Source organism: Balaenoptera physalus, assembly GCF_965194825.1.
Source record: "Balaenoptera physalus genome assembly, chromosome: 13".
NCBI classification, from domain to species: Eukaryota; Metazoa; Chordata; class Mammalia; order Artiodactyla; family Balaenopteridae; genus Balaenoptera; species Balaenoptera physalus.
The window spans coordinates 90,402,386-90,430,302 of NC_138892.1; the positions used below are offsets into that span (position 1 = coordinate 90,402,386).

The window sequence follows — 27,917 nt, forward strand, 5'->3', positions numbered from 1 at the left end:
TGGTCTGGTAGTGATGGTCTTAGTCAGGTGTTAGAAACAGGATTTGCAGTTCATTCAGGAGAGGAGGCCTGATAGGGTTCTTTCCAACGTGGCTGTAAAGATTCCTTTAACTGACGTCTTTTCCAGTGTGCACAATGTCCTGGTTGCAGGTCATGGGGCATCTATTCTTCTTCCAAAGATAGATTACTGTGATAGTAAGTTTCAGAAAAAAATCTTTCTGGTAATGTAACATAGCAAGAAGGAGCCATCTGAGAAGTGAGTCTTAGGTGGTAAATACAAAAAACCGTAGAACTTAATGGTCCACTAAAACATGATTTTTTTTTTAATAAATTTATTTTATTTTATTTTATTTTTGGCTGTGTTGTGTCTTGTTTGTTGCAAGCGGGCTTTCTCTAGTTGCAGAGAGTGGGCTTCTCACTGTGGTGGCTTCCCTTGTTGCAGAGCACAGGCCCTAGGCATGCGGGCTTCAGTAGTTGTGGCGCACAATCTCTAGAGTGCAGGCTCAGTAGTTGTAGCGCACGGGCTTAGTTGCTCCGCGGCATGTGGGATCTTCCCGGACCAGGCCTCGAACCTGTGTCCCCTGCTTTGGCAGGCAGATTCTTAACCACTGCGCCACCAGGGAAACCCAACATGATTTTTTTTTATGTCTACTAAAATTACCCTCATTTCTACCAAATGTAGCCAAATTAAGACTAATTTATTTGCAAAATAAGTCTGGTTTTAATAAACTCGGCTTGATTATTTACATAAGTGTAATTGATCATACAGGTTCTTTTAAGGTGGCTCTGCTGGAACTTTTTATAAAGAATCTCAAATTGAACTTTCAAAAGGCCTCTCAAGGCCAGGAAAGCCATACCAAGGGCTTGACATCAGATTCCACCTATGATATCTATAGATTTGGATGGGCTCTTCTCTTCTCTAAGTCCCCCAAATATCCCAAGATTCCTGCACCTGCCAGGAGGCAGCCTTTCACATTCACCTGATAAAGCTGCTGGGAACCTAAGAGTTTCCAATTTCTGGAGGGGTCATGTAGAGAGAAAAGATAAATACTTCAATTCTACTTACAAAGGTACAACTTACCAAATTGCTGTAAGTCATAATTAGCTTGAAGGGAAGGGTTTCCTTATAGCTCAAAACACAGATTAAAAACCAGTAATATTTCAGACAAAAACTAAAAAATTATAACCATATTCATCAATTTGTTCAGTCCTATGTGACTAATCCTTGATCTTAATCTTCTGTTAACAGTTTTATTAAGCTATCAGATTTTCCATTAGATTTCTTTAATTTCTCCAGTTCAGCAGTATAATCTGAACGCTATCAGAGACCTGTACTTGTCAAAAAGTTCCTCCTATGAATCTTGAAGATGAAGCATTTTTGCAAAAGCATCAGAGTACAAACAATAACTGTCTGTAAATGACAAAAGATTTAAGAAGCCATGGTTAAAGATCTGATTACAATGCAATTGACAAAGAAACTTGGTTATTGCTGTGGCATGCAACATTTTTTTTTTTTTTTTTGGCTGTGTTGGGTCTTCGTTGCTGTGAGTGGGCTTTCTCTAGTTGTGGCGAGCTGGGACTACTCTTTGTTGTGACGCGCGGGCTTCTCACTGTGGTGGCTTCTCTTGTGGAGCACGGACTGTAGGCGCTTGGGCTTCACTAGTTGCAGTGCGTGGGGTCAGTGGTTGTGGCTCACGGGCTCTAGAGTGCAGGCTCAGTAGTTGTGGCTCACGGGCTCTAGAGTGCAGGCTCAGTAGTTGTGGCACACGGGCTTAGTTGCTCTGCAGCATGTGGGATCTTCCCGGACCAGGTATTGAACCCGTGTCCCCTGCATTGGCAGGTGGATTCCTAACCAATGCACAACCAGGGAAGTCCCGTTTTTAATATTTTACTTTTAAACCCTGGAGATTTTTAAGGCTGTCAATTTAATGAAACAATAAAGGGATAATATCAACTACAGAGAAATCTCTAAGACTGTATTTTTCAGCCTTGAACTAAGATGAGTGAACAGAATTTGTTTTGAGGATGTTTATAAACTTTTTGTACTAAGAACTTATCATTATGAAAAGCATGTCCTTTTACAGGAAGAAAATGATAAATTCTTATTGTTGCCCTATTTCTCCCAAGATCCAAGGTAGATATCAAAACACAATTCTTGGGAAAATATGTATCTTTGTAGTTCTGCCATCACTGTTTTTTTTTTTTTTGGCCTCGTGTCTTGCGGGATCTTTGTTCCCTGACCAGAGATGGAACCCGTGCCCCTGCAGTGGAAGCACAGAGTTCTAACCACCGGACCACCAGGGAAGCCCCTCTGCTGTCACTTCTGATGATAAAAGAATATTTACTAAAAATAAGAAAAAAACACCTCAGCCTAATTAAAAGAGGGGGCCATCCAGCTTCATTTCACAATATTATATTTCCTTGAAATAGTGAAATTGAGCTCTCCGAAGGAAAAATCTTTCCCTCCAGAGTCTAATGCGTGTGTGCCTTACTTTGACTACTTTACTGAAGTAGGAAGAACCCAGGGATGCAAAGCGATAATGTTTAATGAAAGCTTTTTTATAACATTTAATATTAGCACAACAATTCACTTTTCTTCTAGTTGTATATGGATCCTGGTTTGATCACGTTTTAAGCTGGGAAGAACACAAAAATCCTAAGAACATTCTAATTATATCCTATGAAGAAATGAAGAAAGTAAGTCCTTTCTACCATTTCAACAATGAAAATTTAAGTAGAATTAAGTTAAAACAGGAACTCAATCAATGAATTCCATTTTCAGGTTTCAGAGAATGACTTTAGTGTTAAGCGTGAGTGATGGTGAAATTAATCAGATTTCTTGGAAAACATCATTCACTGAAATGAAAAATAATACAGCCAAAGAAAACTGTGATCCAAATCATACCATCTGTGCCCTCACATATAATAGGAACCTGGTATTTAGGAAAGGTAAGTGAGAGATGTGATGCTTTGTCTGGGCTTACATCTGGAAGTAGTTGCATTTCACCATTTTTAATCTCTCATTTCACCTTTGTACACCCCATACCTTGCACAGTGGATTGCACATTGGCATCCCTCAGTGAATGTTTATTAAGTTTATTAAGTGAAATTTTTGAATTACATTCTTTCCAGACATTGACATTCCCAGGCCCAGTTAGGAACCAACTGAAAGATAGACACAGGTGTCAAACAGATGGAAATGATAAAGCTACGTGAAGAATGTGCCTCAGGTCTGCAGCCTAGTGTGATTGCTCATAACTAACCCTGAATTTTACAAACATACTCATTTAGTCACAGCCGCTCAAATGCAGTCCTGACCCCCGCTGGGGCAGGACACTTAGAGCATGGCACAGAGTGGTCCATGACTCATGTGTTCTCCAGGAGAGAGAAAAGAGCTGGTGAGTGTGACCAGTGCATTTTCCTAACCTCACCAATCAAATAACTCACCCTGCAGAAGTAAGGAAGGGGTGGAGAGAGGACCTGGGATTGTTATCTAAGGATGTTCCTCTGCATGGAAACACAGAGAGAAGAAAATAAATCTTCTCCACTAATTCCTGACGTTTTACTTAGAAGCAGGTTGGGTACATCTGGATATAGAATTGTTTTGAAATCCATGTGAATTTTAATCCACGTCTGGGGAGAAAATGTTTTAACATTTTTCAAATTTTTCGTAACTTACAAAGACAAAACTCTTTGTACTTATGTACTCAGGTTTCTTACTAAAACCACACATTTATTTCCGTACTTTGCCTCAACTGAATATAATTACTCCCAAAGCAAATACTGGCCAACTCATGTAAATCAGATATTATCTTAACTTTGCCAATTACTTTTGTCCTTTTTTGTGGTTCATTTTTTATTTCCTTATAGTTGGAAACCCAGGGCTAAGAGAGAGGAGAGAATTCAATTTACCAAATGTTTACTAATAAACTATTTTCTAGAAACTAAGTTTCAAAAATTGAATAAAATACAGACCTGTCATTCAGAAGATCATAATCTAGATGGTAATACAAGGTCATAACAACTATACTAATAGGATGAGCAAATGTGAATAGCAGCATGAGTAAGGGAGAGAAAATATTTGCCGAGCAAAGTAGGTGAGGAGATCAGATCTGGGACTGGAAACCTGAGCAGCATTTTACTAGGAAAATGACAAGGAAGAAATATGTTACAGCAAGAGCTAAGAGCAAGAAGAAAATCTCAGAACCACCATGGAACTAGGAGGTATTTTCTAGAAGGAGCAGGTCATCTCATGTGCTAAAGTAGTATATGATATGTGAAGCAGAATGAGAGAGAGAAAGATTGTGGACTGAGAGCAAAAGCTTTGATGGACATCATGAGGTCTGTTTGCTGTTTTAAGAAGGGACCTGACATGGTCAGACCTATGTGCTAGAAAATAATAGAGGCAGAGTGGAAAATTGATTAGAAGAGGGTGAAAACAGAGGCAAAAAGTGCAGTTAAAATGTTGCTGTAATAGTACAAGTAAAGAAACACTGAGGGTCATAATTTGGGCAGGGGCAGCAAGCCACTGTTGGGTGCAGCTCGGCTGAGAGGTCAGCTTAGGAGGCATCAGCAGACTGTGGAATTAGGTAAAATTGTTCAGGGTGAGTGGGAAGGGCTAGTGAAGAAAGGGATAGAAGGGAGAGCCCTAGGGACCCTGACATCAACAGCCCAAGACAAGCCAAGAAAAGAAATCAGCCAGAATTAGGAAGAAAACTAGGGTCAAACATGACCATTTATTTACCATTTGTGAATTCTGGGAATGCAGTTTCTATAGTATTGGGGATGGAAGCCACATGCAAGAGGGGGTTAAGGAGAGGAGTAGAAATGAAGGACCACTGTTAAGAAGCATGAGAATGGAGGACAGTATTGAAACGGTATGGGAGCTAGAGAAAGGCAGGGTGAAGAGAAAGGTTAGAAGGGGTGGGGGAGGGATGATAAAGGGAAGACAGAATGCGGAAAAGGATGCATGAAGAAAAGAAATGAGCAAAGAGGAGAGAAACAGGAAGATATTGGGAGGGACCATGGTAAAGAGGATGCTGAGAAATGAGGAAGTTCTAATCCTTAGTGGAGTCCCATACTTCTGTTGACATCTTTTACCACCTCCCTTTGAGATCTGATTAGCAATACTCAGTATTCACACAGCTTATTCTACAAACTTGAGAAATTTCACTCTAATGAGAAGAGTTCATCTCTGACCTGCCAACTAGTGACCCTAGCAAATAGCACCAGGTGAAATCATGTCAACATAATTGTAGCCACCAACCTTAATTCTAATGCATTTAAATTCTACCTAAAAGTGATTTCCTTATATTAGATCTAACAAAACACAGGTTAACAGTGGAAATAGCCTCTCTGATACTAGTTCCCATGAGTGCCAGTTGGTAAATTAGGACTGTATGAGGAATTATACACAAGGAGGGTCAATAGAGACCACTTACTTCATTCCTTCCATTGGCTGGATGGAATGGGAGTGGGGAATCCATCCTCTGAAAATAATCATTTCAAATAAATGACTGAAGTTGGTAATTCAGACTCCTTGGCACACGGAGCTATTCCTCACTTTTCAGAGGAGAATTGTGCCTGCAGTTGTCCTTACTTTAAAGTCATAAATGGAGCTGATATTCTAGAAAGTGACTATGGTGGCCATGGAGATAAGGTGACAAGGGAGGATAGAGAGTAGTCCACATACGTGTCAGAAGTCCAAGGGCCCATACAAGCTAAAATTTATGGGGAATATTACAGGAGTATGGAAAGATGTATGGGCAAGATGCATGTTGCAATACTGCTTATAACAATGAAAACCTCAGATGCACTTAAATGGCTACTAATCAGAAATTTAAACATATTAAGTTACATCCATACAGGGGTTTACTATGGAGTCATGAAAACTATAGATGAAGAATAGCTAGCATTTACTGAGTGCTTACTCTGTGCCAGGCACATTACTTGATTTATCTAAAACTTGGCAACAGACTTTTGAGGATGCTATTTATGTGGTTTTACTGAGACACCAAGCAATAACTTGTCTAATATCACACAGCTAGTAGCTGGTACAGTCAAGATTTGAATCCAAACAATCTTACTCAGTGTAATTTTCATTGTAGATGTATAAATAGTAATATGGAAAGATGATCAAAGTATAAAAAGTGAAAAAAGTAGGTTATAATTGTGTGACTTTTAAATGCAGTTTATATGCTTATATATGTTTACAAAGAAGAACATCTAGAAGAATGCATGCTAACCAATTTATTAGCCATGTGAGCTGGGTACATTTCCTTGATTTTTATCTTCTTTTGCATCTATGTATGTATTTTCTGTAACCTACATATATAAATACTCTATAATTTTTAAAATATTTTTTTCTTAAAAAAAGTAAAAGAAAGTTAGAGTGAAAGAATAAATCAGAAGCCAAGCAAACAAAAGTCAGGTCAAATGGAAGAAGACAACAGTGGTTCAGGCGAATTGATATAAGAGGCCGGAAGGGAGAACTAAGAAGGATGGAAAAATATTAAGTAAATTAATAACATTAACATTGCCCTTCTAAGGGCCAGGCATTTTGACCTCATGAAATTGACCTTGTGCCCCAGTTGGTGTGTTTTAGAAGCAATGCCATTTCCTGATTCTGGGATCTTCCCTCTGATACTATTTTCTTTCCTTTTTCTTCTCCCCCAAGTGGAAGAATTCCACTTTACTTCTTCTTTTTATTTATTTATTTATTAAACATCTTTATTGGAGGATAATTGCTTTACAATGGTGTGTAGGTTTCTGCTTTATAACAAAGTGAATCAGCTATACATATACATATATCCCCATATCTCTTCCCTCTTGCATCTCCCTCCCTCCCACCCCTCTAGGTGGTCACAAAGCACCGAGCTGATCTCCCTGTGCTATGCGGCTGCTTCCCACTAGCTATCTGTTTTACATTTGGTAGTGTATATATGTCCATGCCACTCTCTCACTTTGTCCCAGCTTACGCTTCCCTAATTGGCAGATGGTTAGACTAACGTGTGCTAATATTGTTTCTTCCATGCTTGGAGTCAGATGTCAGCTCTTTTATCCTCCACAACTGTGTAGGTTGGAGGAGAGTTAAAGCATTGAAGTAGAAAGCAGAAAATTTACTCTTTGCCCTAATTTTAGAAATTATATCCCTTAAAATTAGCTGAAAACAGGAATGCTGGGTGGGAATGATAAATGAGAGAAATATATTTATTTCAGTCGAGCTTTGCACACGTGAAAATTTTGTTAACTAGGACCTTAAAGATCCTAGGGTTGGTTTTTATTGTGGGGAACAAAAATCTTTTGCTAATAACACTGGCATTTTAAGGTGATAGAAGACAAAGATCGTTTCCTTGGGGTTGAACTAGCAGCCAAAACATTCTTTACTTAGGGGCTTGGGATGTGGCTGTTGGCAATGCATTTCATGGTGGGGTCTTTAATTCAATGGTAAAATTTAAGCTAAAACAAGCCAAAAACTATAGGTTTCTTTATTTTCACTAAACAGGCAATTGAAATGCACGGTACAAAAATAAGTGGTAAGATTATTGTAAAATGAAATGGACAGAATAAATATTCAATTTAATTTTCCATCTATGAGAATTTCACAATAACATCACAGTTTACTTTGTAAAAAACAAAAACAAAAAAACTCCCCGTGTCCTCAAGTCCATTCTCTAGTAGGTCTGCATCTTTATTCCCATCCTGCCCCTAGGTTCTTCATGACCTTTTTTTTTTTTTTTTTTTAGATTCCATATATATGTGTTAGCATATGGTATTAGTTTTTCTCTTTCTGACTCACTTCACTCTGTATGACAGACTCTAGGTCCATCCACCTCACTACAAATAACTCAATTTCATTTCTTTTTATGGCTGAGTAATATTCCACTGTATATATGTGCCACATCTTCTTTATCCATTCATCTGTCAATGGACACTTAGGTTGCTTCCATGTCCTGGCTACTGTAAATAGAGCTGCAATGAACATTGTGGTAAATGACTCTTTTTTTTTTTTTTTAATTTTTATTTATTTATTTATTTATGGCTGTGTTGGGTCTTCGTTTCTGTGCGAGGGCCTTCTCCAGTTGCGGCAAGTGGGGGCCACTCCTCATCGCGGTGCGCAGGCCTCCCATCATCGCGGCCTCTCCCGTTGCGGAGCACAGGCTCCAGACGCGCAGGCTCAGCAATTGTGGCTCACGGGCCCAGTTGCTCCGCGGCATGCGGGATCTTCCCAGACCAGGGATCGAACCCGTGTCCCCTGCATCGGCAGGCAGACTCTCAACCACTGCGCCACCAGGGAAGCCCTAAATGACTCTTTTTGAAGTATGGTTTTCTCAGGGTATATGCCCAGTAGTGGGATTGCTGGGTTGTACGGTAGTTCTATTTTTAGTTTTTTAAGGAACTTCCATACTGTTCTCCATAGTGGCTGTATCAATTTACATTCCCACCAACAGTGCAAGAGGGTTCCCTTTTCTCCACACCTCTTCCAGCATTTATTGTTTGTAGATTTTTTGATGATGGCCATTCTGACCGGTGTGAGATGATATCTCATTGTAGTTTTGATTTGCATTTCTGTAATGATTAATGATATTGAGCATTCTTTCATGTGTTTGTGGCAATCTGTATATCTTCTTTGGAGAAATGTCTATTTAGGTCTTCTGCCCATTTTTGGATTGGGTTGTTTGTTTTTTTGAAATTGAGCTGCATGGGCTGCTTGTAAATTTTGGAGCTTAATCCATTGTCAGTTGCTTCATTTGCAAATATTTTCTCCTATTCTGAGGGTGGTCTTGCCGTCTTGTTTATGGTTTCCTTTGCTGTGCAAAAGCTTTTAAGTTTCATTAGGTCCCATTTGTTTATTTTTCTTTTTATTTCCATTTCTCTAGATCATGGGTCAATAGGGATCTTGCTGTGACTTATGTCATAGAGTGCTCTGCCTATGTTTTCCTCTAAGAGTTTGATAGTGTGTGGCCTTACATTTAGGTCTTTAATCCATTTTGAGTTTATTTTTGTGTATGGTGTTAGGGAGTGTTCTAATTTCATTCTTTTACATGTAGCTGTCCAGTTTTCCCAGCACCACTTATTGAACAGACTGTCTTTTCTCCATTGTATATTCTTGCCTCCTCTATCAAAAATAAGGTGACCGTACATGCATGGGCTTATCTCTGGGCTTTCTATCCTGTTCGATTGATCTATATTTCTGTTTTTGTGCCAGTGCCATACTATCTTGATTACTGTAGCTTTGTACCATAGTCTGAAGTCAGGGAGCCTGATTCCTCCAGTTCTGTTTTTCTTTCTCAAGATTGCTTTGGCTATTCGGGGTCTTTTGTGTTTCCATACAAATTGTGAAATTTTTTGTTCTAGTTCTGTGAAAAATGCCAATGGTAATTTGATAGGGATTGCATTGAATCTGTAGATTGCTTTGGGTAGTAGAGTCATTTTCACAATGTTGATTCTTCCAATCCAAGAACATGGTATATCTCTCCATCTGTTTGTATCATTTTTAATTTCTTTCATCAGTGTCTTAGAGTTTTCTGCATATAGGTGTTTTTTCTCCTTAGGTAGGTTTATGCCTATGTATTTTATTCTTTTTGTTGCAATGGTAAATGGGAGTGTTTCCTTAATTTCTCTTTAAGATTTTTCATCATTAGTGTATAGGAATGCAAGAGATTTCTGTGCATTAGTTTTGTATCCTGCAACTTTACCAAATTCATTGATTAGCCCTAGTAGTTTCCTGGTAGCATCTTTAGGATTCTCTATACATTGTATCATGTCATCTGCAAACAGTGACGGTTTTACTTCTTCTTTTCTGATTTGGATTCCTTTTATTTCTTTTTCTTCTCTGATTGCTGTGGCTAAAACTTCCAAAACAATGTTGAATAATAGTGGTGAGAGTGGGCAACCTTATCTTGTTCCTGATCTTAGTGGAAATGGTTTCAGTTTTTCACCATTGAGGATGATGTTGGCTGTGGGTTTGTTATATATGGCCTTTATTATGTTGAGGTAAGTTCCCTCTATGCCTAATTTGGAGGGTTTTTATCATAAATGGGTGTTGAATTTTGTCGAAAGCTTTTTCTGCATCTATTGAGACGATCATATGGTTTTCATTTTTCAATTTCTTAATATGGTGTATCACATTGATTGATTTGCGTATATTGAAGAATCCTTGCTTTCCTGGGATAAACCCCACTTGATCATGATGTATGATCCTTTTAATGTGCTGTTGGATTCTGTTTGCTAGTATTTCGTTGAGGATTTTTGCATCTATGTTCATCAGTGATACTGGCCTGTAGTTTTCTTTCTTTGTGACATCTTTGTCTGGTTTTGGTATCAGGGTGATGGTGGCCTTGTAAAATGAGTTTGGGAGTTTTCCTCCCTCTGCCATGTTTTGGAAGAGTTTGAGAAGGATAGATGTCTTCCTTAAATGTTTGATAGAATTCGCCTGTGAAGCCATCTGGTCCTGGGCTTTTGTTTGTTGGAAGGTTTTTAATCACAGTTTCAATTTCAGTGCTTGTGATTGGTCTGTTTATATTGTCTGTTTCTTCCTGGTTCAGTCTCGGAAGGTTGTGCTTTTCTAAGAATTTGTCCATTTCTTCCAGGTTGTCTATTGTATTGGCATATAGTTGCTTGTAGTAATCTCTCATGATCCTTTGTATTTCTGCAGTGCCAGTTTTTACTTCTCCTTTTTCATTTCTAATTCTATTAATTTGAGTCTTCTCCCTTTCTTTCTTGATAAGTCTGGCTAATGGTTTATCAATTTTGTTTATCTTCTCAGAATACCAGCTTTTACTTTTATTGATCTTTGCTATTGTTTCCTTCATTTCTTTTTCATTTATTTCTGATCGGATGTTTATGATTTCTTTCCTTCTGCTAACTTTGGGGTTTTTTTGTTCTTCTTTCTCTCATTGCTTTAGATGTAAGGTTAGGTTGTTTATTTGAGATGATTCTTGTTTCTTGAGGTAGGATTTTATTGCTATAAACTTTCCTCTTAGAACTGCTTTTGCTGCATCCCATAGGTTTTGGGTCATCGTGTTTTCATTGTCATTTGTTTTTAGGTATTTTTTGATTTCCTCTTTGATCTCTTCAGTGATCTCTTGGTTATTAAGTAGTGTATTGTTTAACTTCCATGTGTTTGTATTTTTTACAGATTTTTTCCTGTAATTGATATCTAGTCTCAGCGTTGTAGTCAGAAAAAATACTTGATATGATTTCAATTTTCTTAACTTTACCAGGGCTCGATTTGTGACCCAAGATATGATCTATCCTGGAGAATGTTCCATGAGCACTTGAGAAAAAGTGAATTTTGTTGATTTTGGATGGAATGTCTTATAAATACCAAGTCCATCTTGTTTAATGTATCATTTAAAGCTTGTGTTTCCTTATTTATTTTCATTTTGGATGATCTGTCCATTGGTGAAAGTGGGGTGTGAAAGTCCCCTACTATGATTGTGTTACTGTCAATTTCCGCTTTTATGGCTGTTAGTATTTGCCTTATGTATTGAGGTGCTTCTATGTTGGGTACATAAATATTTACAGTCGTTATATCTTCTTCTTGGATTGATCCCTTGATCATTATGTAGTGTCCTTCTTTGTCTCTTGTAATAGTCTTTGTTTTAAAGTGTATTTTGTCTGATATGAGAATTGCTACTCCAGCTTTCTTTTGATTTCCATTTGCATGGAATATCTTTTCTATCCCCTCACTTTCAGTCTGTATGTGTCCCTAGGTCTGAAGTGGGTCTCTTGTAGACTGCATATATACAGGTCTTGTTTTTATATCTACTCAGCCAGTCTATGTCTTCTAGTTGGAGCATTTAATCCATTTACATTTATGGTAGTTATCGATATGTATGTTCCTATTCCCATTTTCTTAATTGTTTTGGGTTTGTTATTGTAGGTCTTTTCCTTCTCTTGTGTTTTCTGCCTAGGGAAGTCCCTTTAGCATTTGTTGTAAAGCTGGTTTGGTGGTGCTGAATTCTCTTAGCTTTTGCTTGCCTGTAAAGGTTTTAATTTCTCCATCAAATCAGAATGAGATCCTTGCTGGATAAAGAATCTTGGTTGTAGGTTTTTCCTTTTCATCACTTTAAATATGTCCTGGCACTCCCTTCTAGCTTGCAGAGTTTCTGCTGAAAGATCAGCTGTTAACCTTATGGGGGTTCCCTTGTGTGTTATTTATTGTTTTTCCCTTGCTGCTTTTAATATTTTTTCTTTGTATTTAATTTTAGATAGTTTGATTAGTATGTATTTTGGCGTGTTTCTCTTTGGATTTATCCTGTATGGAACTCTCTGCGCTTCCTGGACTTGACTATTTCGTTTCCCATGTTAGGGAAATTTTCAACTATAATCTCTTCAAAAATTTTCTCAGTCCCTTTCTTTTTCTCTTCTTCTTCTGGGACCCCTATAATTCGAATGTTGGTGTGTTTAATGTTGTCCCAAAGGTCTCTGAGACTGTCATCAATTCTTTTCATTCTTTTTTCTTTATTCTGCTCTGCAGTAGTTATTTCCAGTATTTTATCTTCCCCATCACTTATCCGTTCTTCTGCCTCAGTTATTCTGCTATTGATTCCTTCTAGAGAATTTTTAATTTCATTTATTGTGTTGTTCATCATTGTTTGTTTGCTCATTAGTTCTAGGTCCTTGTTAAACGTTTCTTGTATTTTCTCCATTCTATTTCCAAGATTTTGGATCATCCTTACTATCATTATTCTGAATTCTTTTTCAGGTAGACTGCCTATTTCCTCTTCATTTGTTTGGTCTAGTGGGTTTTTACCTTGCTCCTTCATCTGCTGTGTGTTTCTCTGTCTTCTCATTTTGCTTAACTTACAGTGTTTGGGGTCTCCCTTTTACAGGCTGCAGGTTCATAGTTCCCGTTGTCTTGGTGTCTGCCCCCAGTGACTTAGGTTGGTTCAGTGGGTTGTGTAGGCTTCCTGGTGGAGTGGACTAGTGCCTGTATTCTGGTGGATGAAGCTGAATCTTGTCTTTCTGGTGGGCATGTCCGCGTCCAATGGTATTTTCTGGGGTGTCTGTGACCTTATTATGATTTTAGGCAGCCTGTCTGCTAATGGGTGGGGTTGTGTTCCTGTCTTGCCAGTTGTTTAGCATAGGGTTTCCAGCCCTGTAGCTTGCTGGTCATTGGGTGGAGCTGGGTCTTGGCGTTGAGATGGAGATCTCTGGGAGATTTTCGCCATTTGATATTACGTGGATCTGGGAGATCTCTGGCGGACCAATGTCCTGAACTCGGTTCTCCCACCTCAGAGGCACAGGCCTGACGCCCGGCTGGAGCACCAAGACCCTGTCATCCACACAGCTCAGAATAAAAGGGAGAAAAAAAGAAAGAACGAAAGAAAAAATAAAATAAAGTTTAGAGAATAAAAAATAATTATTAAAAATAAAAGAAACTTTTTAAGTTAATAAAAAAAAAGAAAGAAAGAAGAGAGCAACCAAACCAAAAAACAAATCCACCAATGATAACAAGCACTAAAAACTATACTAAAAAGAAAAAACCAAAAAAAAAAAAAAAACAGAAAAACGGACAGACTGAACCCTAGGGCAAATGGTAAAAGCAAAGCTATACAGACAAAATCACACACAGAAGCATACACATACACACTCACAAAAAGAGAAAAAGGAAAAAATATATATATATCATTGCTCCCAAAGTCCACTGCCTCAATTTGGGATGATTCATTGTCTATTCAGGTATTCCACAGATGCAGGCACACCAAGTTGATTGTGGAGATTTAATCCGCTGTTCCTGAGGCTGCTGGGAGAGATTTCCCTTTCTCTTTTTTGTTCGCACAGCTCCTGGGGTTCAGCTTTGGATTTGGACCTGCCTCTGCATGTAGGTCACCTGAGGGCGTCTGTCTCTGCCCAGACAGGATGGGGTTAAAGGAGCAGCTGATTTGGGGGCTCTGGCTCACTCAGGCCGGGGGAATGGAGGGGTACGGATGCGGGGCGAGCCTGCGGCGGCAGAGGCCAGCGTGACATTGCACCAGCCTGAGGCGCGCCGTGTGTTCTCCCGGGGAAGTTGTCCCTGGATCACAGGACCCTGGCAGTGGCGGGCTGCACAGGCTACCGGGAGGGGTGGTGTGGCTAGTGACCTGTGCTTGCACGCAGGCTTCTTGGTGGCGGCAGCAGCAGCCTTAGCGTCTCATGCCCATCTCTGGGGCCCACGCTGATAGCCGCGGCTTGCGCCCATCTCAGGAGCTCCTTTAAGCGGCGCTCTTAATCCCTTCTCCTCGCGCACCAGGAAACAAAGAGGCAAGAGAAAGTCTCTTGCTTCTTCGGCAGTTCCAGACTTTTTCCAGGACTCCCTCCCGGCTAGCTGTGGTGCGCTAACCCCTTCAGGCTGTGTTCACGCAGCCAACCCCAGTCCTCTCCCTGGGGTCTGACCTCCGAAGCCCGAGCCTCAGCTCCCAGCCCCCGCCCACCCCAGCAGGTGAGCAGACAAGCCTCTCGGGCTGGTGAGTGCTGGTTGGCACCACTCCTCTGTGTGGGAATCTCTCTGCTTTGCCCTCCACACCCCTGTTGCTGCGCTCTCCTCCATGGCTCCGAAGCTCCCCACCTCTGCCACCCGCAGTCTCCGCCCGCGAAGGGGCTTCCTAGTGTGTGGACACCTTTCCTCCTTCACAGCTCCCTCCCACTGGTGCAGGTCCCCTCCCTATTCTTTTGTCTCTGTTTTTTCTTTTTTCTTTTGCCCTACCCAGGTACGTGGGGAGTTTCTTGCCTTTTGGGAGGTCTGAGATCTTCTGCCAGCGTTCAGTAGGTGTTCTGTAGGAGTTGTTCCACATGTAGATGTACTCCTGCTGTATTTGTGGGGAGGAAGGTGATCTCCACTTCTTACTCTTCCTCCATCTTGAAGCGCCTCCACTTTACTTCTTAAACTCAATCTTTTGAACCAGGAATCAACAACACCAAAATTTCTTAGGTTGTAGCCTACTTCTTTGCTGTAGGTGACATTGTCATGGGTTTTGAGCACCCACTATATGGTCAGTACCTGATTCAGTACTACTGGATTACACATGAACAATACATCAGTGTCCTTAACTTGAAAGAGTTTATAGCTAATTGGAAAGAAAAGATAATAGAGAACAAGGTAAGACAGTCTGTATGGAGGGATAAAATGGTGTATTGATATTACAGCCCAATATTATCGACTCCAGTTCCACTAGACTAGACTCCAGGGATGAAGCCTGGGGCCAGAAGTGGTAAAGGACCATGGCGGGCCAGGTCAAGGATTGGGGTTTGACATAGTGTGCGTTATGGAGGTGAGAAGGGCAGACCTGCAGGGTTGATGCAGTGGCCAAGGCCGAGAGTGTGACTCTAACAATCAGGAGAAGCCAATGGACCATGTGAAGTGTACGTCTTATTTCAATTTCCGAACGCCTTATATTGAAGGTGAGGATGTCATACAAGTAACTTGGTGTTTATGTTTTCAACTCTCCATTATCGATTTTATAAAAGAAATTTCCTTAAATGAGACCAATGACCCACTCCTATGGTATGTTATCAGCACAGCTATGGCTGCAGAGGTGCAGAGGCAGGAAAATAAATGAAGCATCATTGCATCCACTTTGTCTGTTTTATGTTTATATTACGTTTAGGTGAGGTCCTTCTTTGCCTCCTATGGTAAAACCTAGGATATTTATATATTTTTCATCTTCCTTTCTTTTTAAGAAATAACTTTTTAAACTATACAAATTAATATGCAACTACTGAAGAAATTAGAAGCAACAGATAAGCAAATGAAGAAAAGAATAATTCCCCATCATCTTACCATCAAGAGATAAAATTATTCACATTTTCTTATAAATCTAGCAGATTTCTTTTGTGCATACTGTACATTTAAATTGGTTCTTGTCTGATTTCTTTCCAGTTTTTTTTCAGGTGCAATGGGTGATTGGACAAACTACTTTACTTCAAAGCAGAAGAGAGTATTTGATGAACTATTCACAGAGAAAATGAAACATAGTGAACTAGCAAAACACTTTGGAGATTACTCTTAATATAAATGGCAAATGAAACCAATTTCCATTTTATGCAGTGCAGTGCTTGGGGAATACATAAATATTTTTCACAAATGTGGAAAGCAGATATTTCCTGCAGTGAGAAACAGACACCTTATGAAAAAGTGTCATGTGTGAGAGACTATTATTAGCATGTTTGGTGATAGATAATTACTAATAAAAGGAAGTATACAATTTTTGAATGGCTGAGTTATATATCTACTTTCAGAATATTTGTAAGGCAAGGAGATTACTTCTATTCAGAGACAGCATATTACTGTGTGTTCTATAAGCTGCATTAATGTACAACAAAAGAGGTGAGGGATTATCTAAAATAACAAATGTCTGAGAAGAAATTATTTTCTGCCTATTTGGACAATCATGACTTCTAAACAAACATTTTATTTCAACATTCCCCAGTGTCTGTGTAGAAATGTTCTCCAGTGCAGTACAATGACAGATATCATTTTGCTAAGGTGGGAACATGTAATAGATAGATTATATTAAATGATCACAGTCTGGTGTATTAGTGAGAATGAAGAATGAAAAAAATACTCTTTACCTATAAATTGACAGTGGCTTGGCATTCCAGTATTTTCTTTATCATTAATATAGTCAAATTACAATTTTAAAGGTATAAGTTTCCTTGAATTACATATGATTTTTTACAGTATTTTGAATATGTATGCTTTCTCCCAGAAGCATTTCTAACATTAATCCAATCTCTATAATTCTTTCTCTCCTGTAATGAATATGATTCTGTAGCTTTAGCCTAGAAGACATTGTAATGAAATTTCAGTGAACTTATTTTAGGATTATTGCCTAAATGACAATACACAAGTTATGAGCATCTATGTCATATTGTTTACATCTTGGCCATAATATCTTATTCAAGGCTAAATAGAAAATCAAGATTGTATATTGTATATGACTCTGAGCTATAAACCCAAAGCAGTGGGTTGAGTTAGTTAATTCAGCCAAACACTTTGATTCTGTACCTCAAAGTATTAGGAATGTAATTTTTAGTAACAAATCTGTTGGAGCATTTTGTATCAAGTTTATCACAATTCAGGAAGTATTAGATTTTGATCAATCTTCTATATATACATATTTGTTTTGAATAAAACGTATTCCTGTGGACTTCATGCAATTCAGGGTTTTGTTTTTTCTTCAGAATTAACACTCACAGAGATCTACTTCGACATCTCCCTTTCCCAAATAAATGAGGTTAGTGAATGAGAGAGGCAATCAGGTGTGATTTTGGTCAAGTCCTTATCTTCATTTTGGAGCTAAAATCATAGTTAACTTCCCCTGATGCTGATGTGCAGAGAATGACTAAGCTGTTGGAATATGGCAAAGGGGGTCTGATGAGACAGGCGAGGGGAGAAGACATTGACCGTGGTGTTCGAGTTACCAAATTCCATGAGGCTATATCATCTTCTCACATTAAGATGATCATTGAGGTGGAATGAACTGACGTAGGACTTTATTTGATGACATGATAGTATTTTAAATCTGTAAGGTACGTTGGGGATCATTGTAATCCAATTTTGATAGGAAATTCCTTAAGGTCAATAATCTAAAGGTATTTACAACTAAGAGCCTTAATTCCCACATCATTATCATCAGGCAAAAAATAATTTTTTGAGCATCTTCTATATGCCAGGCCTTATTGTAGACCATAGGGACACATGATGAACTTGACAAAGTTCTCAAGACGCTTACATCCTAGTAGGGATAAATATATAATTTTTTACGAAGTAAACATTTGAGATACACCAGGTACCAATAGGTGCTCTAAAGGAGATAAAATGAGGTCATGTGGCAAACAGTGACTGCAGAGCTGCCTCAGCTGGGTGTTGGGCTGAGGACCCTGAGGAAGGGACGTAGGAGATCCAATGTGAATGATGAATGGGGCTCCCTGGCTTGGGGGCGTGGCAAGGAGTTTGGATTTCATGCTAGGTGGGGGATTTCCCACGGGGGAGTGAGACATTCTGCTGGACACTTTCACAAGATCACTCTGATGACGAGACGGAGGAGGGACGTAGGGTCAAGGAGAAGAGGCATGGACAAACGGCTAGTACCGTGTAGGTGAGGGAATAATATAGGAGTGGGAACGGTGAGAAATGGCCAGTTTCAGGATATAACATGGATATCGAGCTAGCTCACCTATTATAGGAATGAAAGACAGGAAGGAGTAGAAGATGAAGCCTAGATTTTTAGCTAATCAACTGAGTAGCTGAGGTACCATTTAGTTAGATATGAAGGCTTGTTAGCAGCATGATTTTGGTGGTGGAGGGGCGGGGGGGAGGAGCTATGGATCAAGACCTTTGCTTTGAGAAGTAGAGACACAGACGTAGAGAACAAACTTACGGTTACCAAGGTGGGGAGGGGGCGTTGGGACGAATTGGGAGATTGGGATTGACATGTATACGCTACTGATACTATGTATAATATAGATAGCTAATGAGAACCTGCTGTATAGCACAGGGAACTCTACTCAGTGCTCTGTGGTGACCTAAATGGGAAGGAAATCCAAAAAAGAGGGGATATATGCATATGTATAGCTGATTCACTTTGCTGTAGATCAGAAACTAACACAACATTGTAAAGCGACTATACTCCAATTTAAAAAAAAAGAAAAGAAAAAAAAGAAGACCTGCTTTGGCCATGCTGTTTGAAACGTCATTTAGACACCAGGTAATTGGTAGGATAGGAGCGTCTCTCTGGTGATGGTGGTGCTGTCCCCTGGGGCCATCTATGGGGTGAAGGGGGAGGTTGAAGAAGGTGGGGAAACTTGGGAAGCTGGGCCAGTTTAGAAGAGTTATAGAGCACCTCGGAAACGAGAGTCTGCATGATGATGGCTATTGCTGGGGACGGGCTGCAGACTAATTGCCCTGATACCCATGTCCACTGAGGGGTTCACCTTTTCAAAGGTAAGTTCCGAATCTCTCCCCATGAACTCTGACCCACCACACTGCTTTTTTCACTTCCTTGGATCTGACCAAACAACTTATATCCATTTCCTCATCTAAATGGCTTCCTACTACTCCCCTATCGATTCCCCTGTCTTGTTTTTAAAATTTTCGCTCTTCTTCTATCATTTCTCTGCCCTACGCCCTCCTCTATTGTAGTTAATACATCACTGCCAGATCCTAATGATTCTTCTCAGGTTTCATTAGGAGGCACTGTCTCACTTCCATGTATTTGTTTGTGCCTTAAAGGCATTTCACCCCATTATTGGTTTAACACCAGCTCTAAGAAAACCTTCTCTGGTACCCCCCTTTCCCTGCCCCATTGTTTTTCATTTCTCCCTCATTGGTTCTTCAGTGACCCTTCGCTTATATTTTATTTCCCACACTTAACCATTCGGGCTTTGTATTACTAGGTAAATGTCTGCCTCCTATTCTAGTTTGTAAGGTTCTTACCAGTAAGAGTCCATGGCATGTTCATTTTTGTATCCTCCACCACACCTAGCTGGCGACAGCACTCATCATAGACGTGTAACTAATGTTGGTTGTCAATTGAGTTCGTGGACCAGTTTAATTTTACGTCTTCCAGGAGACTCAGTTCCAATACTGTTATCCACTTTGGTTCTATTTTTGTATTCTCCTATTACTTCATGCTTGCATTAGTCAGGTTTTTTAAATTTAATCGTATATTCCCTTCTATTATTACTTAACTATTTCACATGAGGCAAGTCTTTTCTTCCCAATTTTATTGTAGACTTACAAAGAGCTTGTCAGAAGCTTCTTCAGTGACACATGCAGCGTGTTGCCCTCAGAAATTATTCAATAAGGGTGGGTTGACTGGAAGAATGAATTAGTGAATGAATGATTTAAGGAATGAAAACACAGTCCCATCTATCTGCCTGCTCAGCTGTAGGCATGAATGCTTAGAGTCATATTTAATTCTTTGCTTTTCCTCCACTTTCCAATTCAAACCAGTCACAAAATACTATCGATTCTTGCTTTTCAATCTCTCTTAATCCATTCTGTGTGTAATGAAAGACTTTGTCAATCTTCCTTCAAACATAAAGTAAGCCCAGATCAGTTATAAATGATAAGAACAGCCTACCACCTACAGGGTAACTAAGTCTCGTGGAGAAGTTTGTGGTGATTCACACAATGTGTGTGTGCTTTTAGCCTTTTCTTGGTTTTTTGCAATTTCTCCTTGTCATGTGTAAGACTATAAAATAGAAATACTTTTTGTCTTTAAGCAGCTCTTTCACGCATTAATAAAATATCAATTAAAGTCAGGTAATTGAAAATCAGTGTCAAAGAGGAATCCTGTAGCCTTTAAATAACATTCACAGTGATTTTGTTAATGTTTACTCTAATAAAAGAATTCTTGATTCTTTTTCTGAATGTACAGCTACAGACCTAAATGGAATTTTCTAAGGACTTAGCAGAGGAGGAAATAGGAATGGCCCTGTGGTTACTTTGGATGAAAAGCTACACAAAACATGAGTAACTAAGGTGTCGTCAGTCCACCTAGCCATCCCTCCTCCCACCAGCTGCCAATCAATTACAGGGAAACTAATTAGAGCCTGCAGGGTTATAGGGGGGTGTGTGCCTCATTTGGATAAGGACAGTTTGGATTATTACCCATCTGAAGTGTGAGGTAATCTCACACTTGTAATCTCAAACTCTAACAGATTTGGGTAAATAAATTTGGGCATTTTTTTTCAGGTTATTTGCAATATAATCATTTAGTAGTTTAAAATCTTCACGACAATTGGTATATAACTGTGAGGGTTTACTAATCTTTAATTGTTAACTGACTGTGTGATCATTATCCCTGGGATGAAAAGGAAAATCTCAAACTACAGTTAATAATAGGAGTAGAAATCTGAGCCAATCTATGTCTTTGAATTTATATATATATATTTCTAAAAGTATGATTTTGGTCAATTCAAATTTGCTATTTATTTCAATGGCTTATATTAATTTACATTATCAAATTTGCTTTAATAGAAATGAGAAAATATAGGTCTTTGGATGCTCTCAGTTATTTGGATTATGCCTTCATTTTGTGAAAGTTTCATAGTCTACCAGTATCTGTGCAAAGGACACCTGAGGGAGATACGGGCAGGCACGGAGGGAGAGAGCATCCTTGTGATAAGCAGCCTGGTTAGGGAGAGAGGGTATATTTCCAAGTAATTGACACAAAGGAAATTTTAATTAAACTAAATGTGGCCAACGAAATCCTGCCAGGTAGTAGACAACTGAGTTGGAAAATGACAGAGAAGCTTAATCAATCCTGACAGAAATATTTAAAAGTCATCAGGTAAATATACAAATTAATAATGTTAGTATTACATTTGCTCCAAAAGGTAGTTCTAGCCAGTCCAATAAATATCTCATTTCATTCTTCTTTTGCTCGCATAGTAAAGGTCAACTATATCCTGTTTTGTGAGAGTTCAGTTTCTGATTTATAACTAAGGTTATAAGGCTTCTGTAGCCAGGGGTGAAGTAACATTTCCGCCCTGAGGGTCATAAAACCTAAGTAGGAATTCCTTGAGCCCTCTGTAGAGTGCAAACAGAACTAAGGCCCGAGGGGGATGAGGCTGCAGTGACAGGACTCCTCACGGTACTCTTTCTATGATGCCAATTAAACAAAAGGGCCCTGGGTCGCAGGAAGGACAGCTAATAAGTGCCCTGGCCAGGGCTGGTTTGATACCTAGACTATTGAGGACAGTCATCTGATGGATCAAGTAAGGTCCTGTCTTCAGTCAGAGCTGTTGGCTCTTAAAGTCTGACCCAGGCCTGGGTCTCTGCTATGAAATGAGAGATCTGAAATTCAAAGAAAGAGAACTTGGGCAGTGATATTTATTTCTGTAAAATGAGGAGACTGTACAAAAAGACCCCTGAGGGCCCATCCAGCTCAGCACCTTTCCCATGCCCTGAATTGCCTCCCTCAGGGACTCTTCTCCCCGAGAAGCGAGAATGATGAAGAATGTAGGTACCAGGTGCGGGTAGAGGATGGAAGGAAGAGGACAGCAACGTGTTGTCATTTCCCCAGCCACATCCAGTGGTCCTGTCTTGACTCCTATTTCTGTCTGTGTTGCTCTTTTCCTGCCAGTACTTTAGGCTTTGCTATTTTTACAGGTGATGGAAGAAGGATCTGGAATCCCTTAGAATGGACTCCAGGTGCTGTACTAGACTGTGAAAATACTGGTGATTAAGCCAGAAGATGTTATTTCTTTAGCCCTTACAGCCAGAAGTGGAGGGTGATGACTAAAAAGTCCAGCGACAGAGCTCTGCAGGCCTGAATCACTGTGTGTGGGCTCAGGAATGGGGTCCTTAAAGGAGTCCCATGGACTGCCATTGGCAGGCAGTGGTCCCCCACTCATGATGGACCCCTAAGGTGCAGCTGTGCTGGGGGACCCGGAGTGCCCACATGGCCAACCAGGTCTCACATTTTGCAAAACACAACCCCCTAGCCAAGTGGGTCAGGCATGAGGAGAGACTACGGGTGGACTTGCTGGCCCCTTGACAGACTCCTCTTGCTCAGTCTGTGACGTGAGCTTCCAGACAGCCTGGTCTCTGGATCTGGAAAATCAGCCATAGTTTAATACCACATGGAAGAGTCTTAGTCTAACACTTCTCTCCCCTTTGGCATTCTTTTCTCTGCCCCGTCTTTGTATTCTTTTTTTTTTTTTTTTTGGTCATGAGACACGTGGGATCTTAGTTCCCCGACCAGGGATCGAACCCGTGCCCCCTGCAGTGGAAGTGGAGTCTTAATCACTGGACCTCCAGGGAAGTCCCTGTCTTTTTGTTCTTTATGACAGTTTCTCAAAGTGTATTTTGCAGAATTTGCATGAGAATCACCTCTAAGGTACTTGTTCAAGATTTCATTTGAGAACTATTGCTCAAAAACATGACATCAACTCTGGCTGCACAAAAGAATCACCTGGAAAAAAACCTTTTTAAAATACCAATTCTCTGGGCCCCATACCCAGAGCTTCTCATTTGATTGGTCTGGGTTAGTTCTGATTCAGTAGTCAGGGATGCAACTGGAATATATATGTTAACAATTATTATACTTATCAGTGAATTTTTTAAAATTTATTTTTATTTTATTTATTTTTGGCTGTGTTGGGTCTTTGTTGCTGCACATGGGCTTTCTCTAGGTGCGGCTAGTAGAGGCTACTCTTTGTTGCGGTGTGCGGGCTTCTCATTGCGGTGGATTCTCTTTGTTGTGGAGCACGGGCTCTAGGCGCGCGGGCTTCAGTAGTTGTTGTGCGTGGGCTCAGTAGTTGTGGCTCGCAAGCTCTAGAGCGCAGGCTCAGTAGTTGTGGCACACGGGCTTAGTTGCTCCACGGCATGTGGGATCTTCCCGGACCAGGGCTCAAACCCGTGTCCCCTGCATTGGCAGGCAGATTCTTACCCACTGCGCCACCAGGGAAGCCCTTTACCAATGCTTATATTCAACTTTGATGAGGGTGGTTGAGGTACCATGACATTTTGAAAACACTGTCTAGGCCTTCACCAAGGGTATAATCTGCTACCCTTAGGAATGTTCTCCGTCTTGAATTCTGGTTCCACCAACTTGTGTCTGATCTTGGGTAGTTATTAACCTCTCTGTGCTTCAGTTTCTCCATCTGTAAAATGGAGGAAATAAAAGTACTTACTTTACAGAGGTTGTAAGGATTAAAAGAAGTTAAGACAGAAAGAGATCATTTTTATTTTGGGAATCTCTCTCTCTCTATTTAGTTGGCTCTGGTTCTCTGATAAGGCAATAATTCAACTGTTTCCGTGTCCTCCTTCAGCCTCAGCCTTCCCATTCCACTTGCTCACTCACACGAGATACTCCAATCATGGTTAGAAGAAATTTTCTCTCTATGTGATTTGCTGTGAAGAAAAACAAAACATGCTAAAATTGTATTTTACAAAGAATTTCCTCTTGTGGATATTAATGTTCAATGTTTAATGGTTGAACAATGAAAATATGTTACTAAATCTCTAATGAGATTAATAATCATGAGATTTAATAACATATTAAGTAATTTCTTATTAATTAATAAATAATTTATTAGTTACTTCCAATCAATTGATTAAAACTTTATTTTTTTTAAAAGCTAGAACTGTGATGATACCCAGTATATCTTTGAAAAGATAAAGAAAATTGATAAACCTTTAGCCAGACTCATCAAGGAAAAAAGGGAGAGGGCTCAAATCAGTAAAATTAGAAATGAAAAAGGAGAAGTTACAATGGACACCACAGAAATACAAAGGATCATAAGAGACTACTACAAGCAACTATATGCCAATAAAATGGACAACCTAGAAAAAATGGACAAATTCTTAGAAAGGTACAATCTCCTAAGACTAAACCAGGAAGAAATAGAAAATATGAACAGAACAATCCAAAGTACTGAAATTGAAACTGATTAAAAAACTCCCAACAAAAAGAAGTCCAGGACCAGAAGACTTCAAAGGCAAATTCTATCAAACATTTAGAGAAGAGTTAGCACCCATCCTTCTGAAACTATTCCAAAGAATTTCATATAAAGGAATACTCCCAAACTCATTCTATGAGGCCACCATCATCCTGATACCAAAACTCGACAAAGATACCACAAAAATTACAGGCCAATATCACTGATGAACATAGACGCAAAAATCCTCAACAAAATACTAGCACTCTGAATCCAACAATACTTGAAAAGGGGGGCTTCCCTGGTGGCACAATGGTTAAGAACCCACCTGCCAATGCAGGGGACACAGGTTCAATCCCTGGTCTGGAAAGATTCCACATGCTACGGAGCAACTAAGCCCATGTGCCACAACTACTGACCCTGTGCTCTAGAGCCTGTGAGCCACAGCTACTGAGCCTGTGTGCCACAACTACTGAAGCCGGTGTGCTCTAGGGCCCACGTGCCACAACTACTGAGCCTATGTGCTGCAACTGGTGAAGCCTGCATGCCTAGAGCCTGTGCTCCACAACAAGAGAAGCCACCGCAATTAGAAGCCCGTGCACTGCAACGAAGAGTAGATTCCACTCACCACAACTAGAGAAAGCCCACGCACAGCAATGAAGATCCAACACAGCCAAAAATAAAAATTAAAAAAATTAAAAAAAAACATGAGAAAGATCATACACCATGATCAAGTGAGATTTATCCCAGGGATGCAAGGATTTTTCAGTATCCACAAATCAATCAGTGTGATACACTGCATCAACAAATTGAAGAATAAAAACCATATGATCATCCCAATAGATGCAGAAAAAGCTTTTGACGAAATTCAACATTCATTTGAAAAAATGAAAAACTCTCCAGAAAGTGGGCATAGAGGGAACCTACCTCAACCATATTAAGACCATATATGACAAACCTACAGCTAACATCATACTCAACTGTGAAAAGCTGAAAGCATTTCCTCTAAGATCGGGAATAAGACAGTATGTCTACTCTTGCCACTTTTATTCAACACAGTTTTGGAAGTCCTAGCCACAGCAATCAGAGAAGAAACATAAATAAAAGGAATCCAAATTGGAAAAAAAGAAGTAAAACTGTCACTGTTTGCAGATGACATGATACTATACATAGAAAATCCTAAAGATGCTACCAGAAAACTACTAGAGCTCATCAATGAATCTGATAAAGTTGCAGGTTACATAATTAATACAGGTAAATCTCTTGCATTTCTATATGCTAAAAATGAAACATCAGAAAGAGAAATTAAGGAAACAATTCCATTATCATTGCTTCAAAAAGAATAAAATACCTAGGAATAAACCTACCCAGGCAGCAAAAGACCTGTACATGGAATACTATAAGATACTGATGAAAGAAATCAAAATTGACACAGATGGAAAGATATACCATGTTCTTGGATAGGAAGAATCAATATTGTCAAAATGACTGTACTACCCAAGGCAATCTACAGATTCAATGCCTTCCCTATCAAATTACCAATGGCATTTTTCATGGAACTAGAACAAAAAATCTTAAAATTTGCATGGAAACACAAAAGACCCCAAATAGCCAAAGCAATTTTGAGAAAGAAAAACGGAGCTGGAGGAATCAGGCTCCCTGTCTTCAGACTATGCTACAAAGCTACAGTCATTAAATCAGTATGGTACTGGCACAGTAACAGAAATATAGATCAATGGAACAGGATAGAAAGCCCAGAAATAAACCCATGCACCTATGGTCAATTAATCTATGACAAAGGAGGGAAGACTATACAATGGAGAAAAGACACTCTCTTCAATAAATAGTGCTGGGAAAACTGGACAGTTAAATTAAAAAAAATAAAATTAGAACATTCTTTAACACTATACACAAAAATAAACTCAAAATAGATTAAAGACCTAAATGTAAGACTGGATAGTATAAAACTCTTAGAGGAAAACATAGACAGAACACTCTTTGACATAAATCACAGCAATATCTTTTTTGAGCTGTCTCTTAGAGTAATGGAAATGAAAACAAAAATAAACAAATGGGACCTAATTAAACTCAACAGCTTTTGCACAGCAAAGGAAACTACAGACAAAATGAAAAGACAACCCACAGACTGGGAGAAAATATTTACAAATGAAGAAACCAACAAGGCATTAGTCTCCAAAATTTACAAAGAGCTCATGTGTCTCAATATCAGAAAAACGAACAACCCAATCAAAAAATGGGTAGAAGACCTAAATAGACATTTCTCCAAAGAAGGCGTACAGATGGCCAACAAACACATGAAAAGATGCTCAACATCGCTAATTATTAGAGAAATGCAAATCAAAACTACAATGAGATATCACCTCACACCAGTCAGAATGGCCATCATCAAAAAATCTACAAACAATTAATGCCGAAGAGGGTGTGGAGAAAAGGGAACCCTGCTACACTGTTGGTGGGAATGTAAATTGTTATAGCCACTATGGGGAACATTATGGAGGTTCCTTAAAAAACTAAAAATAGGGCATATATCCAGAGAAAAACATGGTTCGAAAGGACATATGTGTCCCAATGTTCATTGCAGTGCTGTTTACAATAGCCAAGACATGGAAGCAACCTAAATGTCCATCAACAGATGAATGGATAAAGAAGATGTGGTACATATATATACAATGGAATATTACTCAGCCATTAAAAAGAATGAAATAATGCCATTTACAGCAACATGGATGGACCTGGAGATTATCATACTAAGTGAAGTAAGTCAGACAGAGAAAGACAAATATCATATGGTATCACTTATATGCAGAATCTAAAAAAAAAAATGATACAAATGAACTTATTTACAAAAGAGAAACCGATTCACAGACTTAGAGAACGAACTTATGGTTACGAAGGGGGGGGGAGGGGGAGGGAGAGAGTGGGAGGTTGGGATTGACATATACACACTACTATATTTAAAACAGATAACCAACAAGGACCTACTGTATAGCACAGGGGATTCTGCTTAGTATTCTGTAATAACCTAAATAGGAAAAGAATTTGAAAAAGAATAGATACATGTATATGTATAACATATATATATGTATAACATGTATATGTATATGAATCACTTTGCTGTACACTTGAAACTAACACAATGTTGTTAATCAACTATGCTCCAATATAAAACAAAAAAACAAAAAGAAACGCTAGAATTGTGGTGACACCCAGTGGCCAAAATGTTAACCACTGAGATTTTTAAAATAACATATATTTTCTTCGGCATACAGATACTTAATATTGCATCTATTTTATGTTTATATTTTGAGACCAATTTAATAATAAAGTATGAAACAGTCCTGCATTAAGAATATCAGCAATGGCATCACTTATATGTGGAATCTAAAAAAATGGTACAAATGAACTTATTTACAAAACAGAAATAGAGTCACAGATGTAGAAAATAATCTTATGGTTACCAGGGGGGCAGGGGGTGAGGCGGCATAAATTGGGAGATTGGGACTGACATACACACACTAC

The 27,917-nt window shown here is 39.2% G+C and overlaps 2 protein-coding genes across 2 annotated transcripts in view; both read left to right on the forward strand.

Moving 5' to 3' along the window:
* The window catches only part of LOC309640709 (sulfotransferase 6B1-like), a 43,585-nt gene extending 16,121 nt beyond the window's left edge, over positions 1-27,464 (forward strand). Inside the window, 3 exon segments of the mRNA XM_082419937.1 lie at positions 2,602-2,700; positions 2,754-2,948; positions 15,876-27,464. Coding sequence (XP_082276063.1) covers positions 2,602-2,700; positions 2,754-2,948; positions 15,876-15,994 — 413 coding nt within the window. The 3' untranslated portion in view covers positions 15,995-27,464.
* ST8SIA1 (ST8 alpha-N-acetyl-neuraminide alpha-2,8-sialyltransferase 1) overlaps positions 1-27,917 on the forward strand; it is a 304,938-nt gene that overhangs the window by 202,609 nt on the left and 74,412 nt on the right. The window lies entirely within an intron of this gene.